Here is a 7022-nt window from a genome sequence, read left to right on the forward strand (position 1 = left end):
TTGGCTGTGTTGGAGTGGAGAGAGTCCTTGTTCTCCTTCTGGATACAGTTGTGAACTTGGAGGAAGCTGTTATCCCTGTCGGAGTTGTAGGTGGCGGTGGGCGTGGTGGCGGCCTTCAGGGGGTCCCTGCTGAGGGTGTACATGGAGATCTCCGTGGACGGCAGGGTGTTGAAGCCCTTGATGCCCACGGGGGAGGCGTCCCTGGAGTGAGAGGGCTCGGTGGAGCGCGAGCTGGAGCGGCTGCGGCGCTGGTAGCGGTAGCGGTAGCTGGGGATGCGGGTGATGGCGGAGGCCTGGAGGTAGTCCGTGGCACGGGCCGTGGCCCGCAGCTGTTTGTGCCGGTCGATAAACATGTGCACGGCCAGCACCCCGACCATCTCGGCGATGATGAAGGACAGTGCCCCGAAGTAGAAGGACCAGCCGTACGAGTAGCTGTTCTTTTTGGAGTCGCTCTTGGAGGGGTCTCCGGCATTGGCAGATATGTACACTATGATGCCAATGATGTTACTCAGACCTGCGGGCACAGGGGGTGGGGCGGGGGTCGGAGGGAAGGACGGTTAGTTTCTCGGGAGGCGTCCGCCACTGGGCAGGATTAAGGGACAGGGACAGCTGGGTGGGCTTTGCCCGCTCCTGTGTTTCCATGAGGAATAGGCAGGCTGGTACAGAGGACGTTGGCAAGCGTCCCCTTACCCTTTTATCATTCCATTCAGAGAGAGCCACAAGGGAAAACCCGTGGACACTGAGGCCGCGGAAGGGGGGAGAGGAGGGAGGCATTCTGTGATGTTTGGAGTAATAACAATAATAGATATTGTTTGTTGAGCATGTTCTACCTGCCTTCACTGCCTAGTGCTTTAAAAGCAGGTCACAGATGCAGAAACAAGCACAGAGATGTAACTTGCTCAAGGCCGCAAAGGGATTAGAAGCTGGTGTAGCAGGGGGTGAAGACTGGCTCCTGCAGCCAGGCTGCCTGGGCTCAAAGCCTTGGCAAGTTAACCTTTGTCTGAGTTCCCAGATCTGTAAACTGGGGATGACGATAGGTCTTACTCCTGCAGGGCCAGGGAGAGGGTTAAATGGGCAGATGCATGTTAGCTTCTGGGATGTGGTGAGTGCTCCCCAGATGCTGGTCATTCTTACTAAATGGCTCATGCTATGCCTGGGTTCTTTTTCTGGCATCTGAAGTGAGTGTGACTCATCTGTCACGTAACCAGGCTCAGAAATCTGGTCGTGGATGCCTGCCTGCTGCCACCTGGGTAGGATGGTGAGGGAGCGTCCTCCCGCAGTATCTGGGGTAGATGGGCATCTTGAGGGCATTCCAGGAATGGTGAGGCAACTTGGTTGTCCCCCTCGCCAGCTTCTCATTGGTTTGCTTGTCCTGGGAGGGCAGGGGGCAATGGGAATAGGTCCAGAACCCTGGGCGGAACCTGGGTTTTTGACCCTTTTTTCAAGTGATGGTAGGAAGGTGAGCTGCTGGGCCAAGGGTTGGGGTCTGGGATGCCCCTGGAGGACTTGGTGGGGGTCCAGGAGTTGTTACAGGCAGGAGCTCCGTGGAACCTTCCTGCACCATGACCTGGAGGGTCCTCCTCTCCTTCCTTTTCTCTCTCCACCAGGTCCTCCTAGCCCCAAACACCCAGACCCCAGTCCTCTCCCCTCTGGCAGACCTAGACATGGCGACCATTACCTGCAGACACGAAGAAGATGCCGGCACTCAGGATGATGTTGTGTCGCGTCTTATAGAACTCGCTGGCTGCGATGCAGAGTCCACCCATGAAAAGCAGAATCACACTCAGGATCGGAAAAATACTCGAGGCCCTCACGGCCCCTGTGGAACATGGAGGGTCAGGGAGAAAAAAAACACGTGACTGTGAGACTGAGGGATGTGGGGTGGGGGTGTGCAGGAGGCAGGAGAGCAGTCCCTAGGGGCCAGGAGTTGAGGTGGCTTCGTAATATGAGGCAGGGGGAGAGCGAGCAAGACGCACGACGCTGGCCAGCTGACAGCCCTCCAGAGGTTCCCCACTGCCTCCAAGACCAAATCCCAGCACCACAGCAGGTGCACAGCGCCTTGTGTGACTTGGCTTCTGCCCATCCCTAGTCCCATGTCTCCTGGTCATCCTGTTCCCTCATTTCCTACCACAGCAACCTTCCCATGCTGTGTCCTTCCATGCTGCTGATCTTTGACATACTGAGCTTTCTTCCAGGAATGTCTCTCCTGTTCTTCACTCAGCACACTTCTCTTCATCCATCAAAATCCGGCTCACAGTCCCCTCCTCTGTGAAGCCTCTCCTCCTCTGCACTTTGGGGTAGTGGTATAGCGGTTAGGTAGAGAACCACACGGCTTGGGTTTGAATCTGACTCTAGACTTATTAACTGTGTAAGCTTGGGAAGCTCATCTCACCTCTCTGTGCCTCAGTTTCCTCCTCTGTAAAGCAGGGATGGTTATAGTGCCTGCCTCCTAAGATTGTTGTGAGGATGAGATGAGTTAACTCAAGTAATGCACATCGGCAAGTTTCTGGGGCATGTATAGCATCATGCAATAAATGATAGTTATTATAAGTATTTGTTGATACGTATGCATCCACCATGAAACATGGGTCATGAGGTAAGGACTGCGGCTTTTTGTTTTTTAGTCGTCTCTTCTCTTTATTTTCTCTAAGGATGCAGTGGGCTGCCAATGCAAGCTTGTCGAGTGAATAAATGTGGTGAGGTGGTCCACAAAGAGGAAGAAGCAGAGAAAAGAGAAAGTAAGAACAAAAACCTCAGGATAAGGAGAAAACGGTGTATTGAAATGAAAAGGGAGAAGCAGATAGAGGGTGAGGGCCAAGGCTATTGTGTGTGAGGGGGCCGGGCCGAGGGGCACAAGAGGGCAGAGGGGGGCGGTGCTTGGGGTGTGACAGCGTGTTTGTGGGGTGCCGTGCCCGAATGAGGATTCAGAGGTGTGGGGTTCTCCAAAAAGTGTCTCTGCAAAGACAAATATTTTTTTCTATAAAAATTCAAGTAGGCAGCAAGTGACCTCAGGCCCTGGACTCTCTGTCCTGGGAGTTGTGGGCCAGGCAGAGGGCAGAGCCGCCCTGCGGCTAGAACAGGGGAAAACATGTCTTCTTTCAATGTTTTGCTTGCTTAAGTGGCTTCATAGAAGTAGAGTTCTGATAGCCACAGGGCCCTTTGGCTGAGCCCAGGGGGGCCTCCTCCTATCCCTGTCCCTGCTCCCTTGGGTGGCAGTGTGGCCAGGAAGGATCTGTAGAGGAGACATTTTCTAGATAGAGCTTTAGCATTTTTTCTAAGAGGATTTTAGGCAGTTGACTGGGACATGTGTGATGTGAAAACCCTTCCTCTGTCCCCCATAGATCTGCAGTAAAGTCTATACTGCTCACAAATACGACTGGATGAGTGGGTTATTTGGGGGGAATTTGAAGAAGGTCGGGGCTCTGTATCTGGGAGGGCACAAGTAAGGCAAAACTGGGCTGCATGGGGGTAAGCAAGGGCCAGGGAATGAGGGTTTGGGGCGGCCGGGCTACTCTGCAGTTTCAGTACCCTCCTGCTCCCGGGAAGGGATGGAGCTGCTTCCTCTCCGGGCCCGAGGGGGATGTCTTTCCTGATCCCCAACCCACACACACACACACCCACACACACCCACACCCATGCACAGACACGCACAACCAAAAGTCACCTGAGGCTGGGTGCCCTGGCTCACGCCTGTAATCCCAGCACTTTAGGACGCTGAGGTGGGAGGATTGCTTGAGCCCAAGAGTTGGAGACCAGTCTGGGCAACATAGCCAGAACCTTGTCTCTCCAAAAAAAAAAAAAAAAAGCCACCAGAACTCTCACCTTTATAAACACCTTTATAAGGGATGTTAAGAACTTGTCGAGGTTCCAGGAGAAGAGTAATGATGTTTGCTAAGCACCCACTCTGTGTTGGGTCTTGAGTGGGTACTAATATGTACAGTTCCATCCTACACCTGCAGGGTGTGTTTTTGCTCCAATTTACAGATACAAAAACTGAGGTTCGAAGTTATATACTTATAACTAACCACCCTGCTAGTGAGCCAGGATTCAAATCCAGACTAGTCCAACTCTTGGACCACCCTGTAGTCTCCTTATATGTCTTCCCAGGAGCCTGGGCAGGGTGCCATATGTCCTGGAGAGTCGAGTTTGAGTCCCAGCTGTGCCACTCGCTTGCTGTGTGGCTAAGGTTGGTGCCTCACCTGCTCTGGTTTTCCCATTGTAACGTGGGTGAGGGCTGTTAGATGATTTCTAATGGCTCTGCCTGCTCCGTGTAGACATGTCCTAGGCCACCAGGAAAGGGGAATGATGGCATAAAGAGAGAAAGAAGAGCTGCCGTGGCTCCTGGGAGTCAGCAGGGCTGCTCAGAGGAGCAGGGCAGAGGAAAGGCCCTGGCTTCCTCCTCCAAGAGAGTGGGCCCGACTGCACCCTCCGAGCACATGGCTCACAGTGGCCCAGGGCCTGATGTTTCCAGGTCAGCCCCGTCTTCTGTGGGAACCCGGATGCCCCAGCTTAGCCTTCTTGCTGGCAGAGGGAGGGAGCTTCGACTGCGGAGGGGCCTGGGCTGCTGTGTGTGTGCGTGCATGTGTGTGTGCACATGTGTGTGCTGCGAGCACCCAGGTGAGTGTGGACAGGATGGAGGGAGGCAACAGGAGAGACAGGGCTGCTGGTTGCAGCTGGTGAAGAACAACATGAAAGAAACAGAACTGCTTCAGAAGGTACCGAAGCGGCTTATGATGTACTCTAAATAATGGCGACCAGCGGGGAATACACACAGCAGAGCCAACCTAAACACCAGCCTCTCGCAGAAGAGGCCTCTTTGCCCAGAAAGAAGGCAGCAGTGATGCAGCCAGTAAACCGCACTATGCCTAGGCTGACTAGACTCTGCAGGACCCGGATCCAGGCTGGGAAGGAAGCTTAGGTTTAGCAGCAAGTGGGCACTCCTGCATTGGAGAAGTCTCCTGGGGGTCTTTCTGGCTGGGCAACGTCACAGACTGAATGAGAGCTTGGAGTTAGTCGCACCTGACTTTGCATCTTGGCTTTGTCACTTATTAATCGGGCAAGAGTCTTTACTGTTCTAAGCCTCAGTTTGCCTCTCCTGTAAAATGGGAATAGTAATAATAATACCCAACTCACAGAAACATTGTAAGGCCTTGCTGCTCCAAGGGCAGTCAGAGGACTACAGCAATTGGCATCACTGGGGAGCTTGTTAGAAATGCAGACCCTCAGGGCCTACCTGGGACCTCGGAGTCAGAAGCTACATTTTAGTGAGATCCCCACAAACCATACCGGTATGCACAAGAAAGTTTGAGAAGCACTGTTATAAGAATTAAAGTGGGTAATATCTACTGTGTCTCACGCTAGTAAGTGTACAGTAAAAGGCAGCAATTTTTATTATTTCTGAGGTTGCTTCCCTCACTTCAGTACAGAAATTTCCCAATAAATTGTCTTGACTTCCCACAAAGCCTGGCATGGTCTTGGTGCCAAAATCGATCACAGGATGCAGAAAATATCTGATTTCTTCAATGAACAAATGTTTATTATTTATTAGTCTCCTAGGAGTAAGCAGATGGTACCTCACAATACTGCTAACACTTACAGAGCCCCTTCCCTGTGTCAGGCCTTATTCTAAGTGCCTTGTAAACCTCACATCAACTTCATGAAGCTATGGGCTTTGGCTGGCTTAGAGGAGATTATAAATGCCTAAAGCAGACATTGGCAAACGCATTCTGTAAAGGGAAAGACAGCAAATATTTTTGACTTTGGTGGCCATATGGTCTCAGTTGCAAGTTCTCAACTTTGCCGTTGTAGCACACAAACAGCCATAGACGATATGTAAACAAATGAGTGTGGTTGTGTGCTAATAAAACTTTATTTACAAAATCAGTTGGTAGGTCGGATTTGGCCTGCTAGTTATAGCTGGCCAGCTTTGGCAGAAAGTGGACCAAGTATTGGGAAAAGGCTCCACAGTCTGGAGTTGGAAGATGCTTTGCTCTTGACTAACTGCGAGTCCAGTGAACAAATATGGACTAAGTGCCTGTTAGGGTCTGGGCTGGGCATGGGAGACATAAGGGGTACAAAAACAGGCCTGGTCCATGTCTTTATAGAGCTTACCTTCTCATGAGGGAGATGGATGTCCTCAGATCCTAACACAATCGGGATAAAGTGCTATGAAAGAAAGGCATATGGCACCATGAGGCATGTGACAGGCTAATGTCACATGTGGATAACTGATGTCAATGTCCATTGAGAGCTTAGTGTATGCTGGGGACTGTTTTCAGCACCATACATATACTAACTCATTAGTTCTTATTACAACTCTATGAAGTGCTCACTTTAATCATGTCCATTATACAGAGGCTAAATTATTATACAGAGAGGTTAAGTCATTTGTTCAAGGTTTGTGAACCCAGGTAGTCTGACTCCAGGGTCTGTGTGTCTAACCACTGCATTCCCTGCTTTCAGGCTGGACACTTCGCTGCCTCTCAGAGCATCCTCTGAGCTCATGTGGGGATCAGGAAGGGCTTCCCTGAGAGTGTGGTGGTGGAGCTGCCTTCTGATGGATAAGGAGAAGCTCATCAGACAGAAAGTAGGCAGGCTTGTGAAAGAGAAAGCAGCATGAGCAAGGGCTGGAGGAGGCATGGCTTGTTCAGGGACCTGGGAGAAGGCTGGGTCACAGGAGCCAATGGAGAGGCTTGAGGAACACTGAGGGAGAGAAGACAGGCGGGCCAGGCCATGCGGGGTCTCATGGGTAACCCTAAAGAGCTTAACTTTATCCTAAGAGCAATGGAAAACTTTAAAGGGCTTAAAACAGGCAGGGCTGTCATGATCTGATTTGCACCTTAAGAAGCAGACAGATTACAAAGGGGTCAAGGGTGGTTCCAGGGATGCAGCGAGAAGATTTTGCAGCTGACCAGCCAAGAGAGATGGTGGAGCCGGGCTCGGTGGCTCAGCCTGTAATCCCACTCCTTTGGGAGGCTGAGGTGAGTGGATTGCCTGAGCCCGCGGGGTTGAGACCCGCCTGG

General features: G+C 51.8%; 1 protein-coding gene across 1 annotated transcript in view; it reads right to left on the bottom strand.

Annotated features, from left to right (window-relative positions):
- The window catches only part of CACNG2 (calcium voltage-gated channel auxiliary subunit gamma 2), a 132738-nt gene that overhangs the window by 7595 nt on the left and 118121 nt on the right, over positions 1-7022 (bottom strand). The window contains exons 3-4 of the mRNA XM_021711468.1: positions 1679-1819; positions 6-514 (exon numbers count right to left, since the gene is read on the bottom strand). Coding sequence (XP_021567143.1) covers positions 6-514; positions 1679-1819 — 650 coding nt within the window. The remainder of the gene's footprint in view (positions 1-5; positions 515-1678; positions 1820-7022) is intronic.

The sequence above is a fragment of the Carlito syrichta genome, unplaced genomic scaffold (genome assembly GCF_000164805.1).
Source record: "Carlito syrichta isolate Samal-C Ts95f unplaced genomic scaffold, Tarsius_syrichta-2.0.1 Scaffold302307, whole genome shotgun sequence".
Lineage (NCBI taxonomy): Eukaryota > Metazoa > Chordata > Mammalia > Primates > Tarsiidae > Carlito > Carlito syrichta.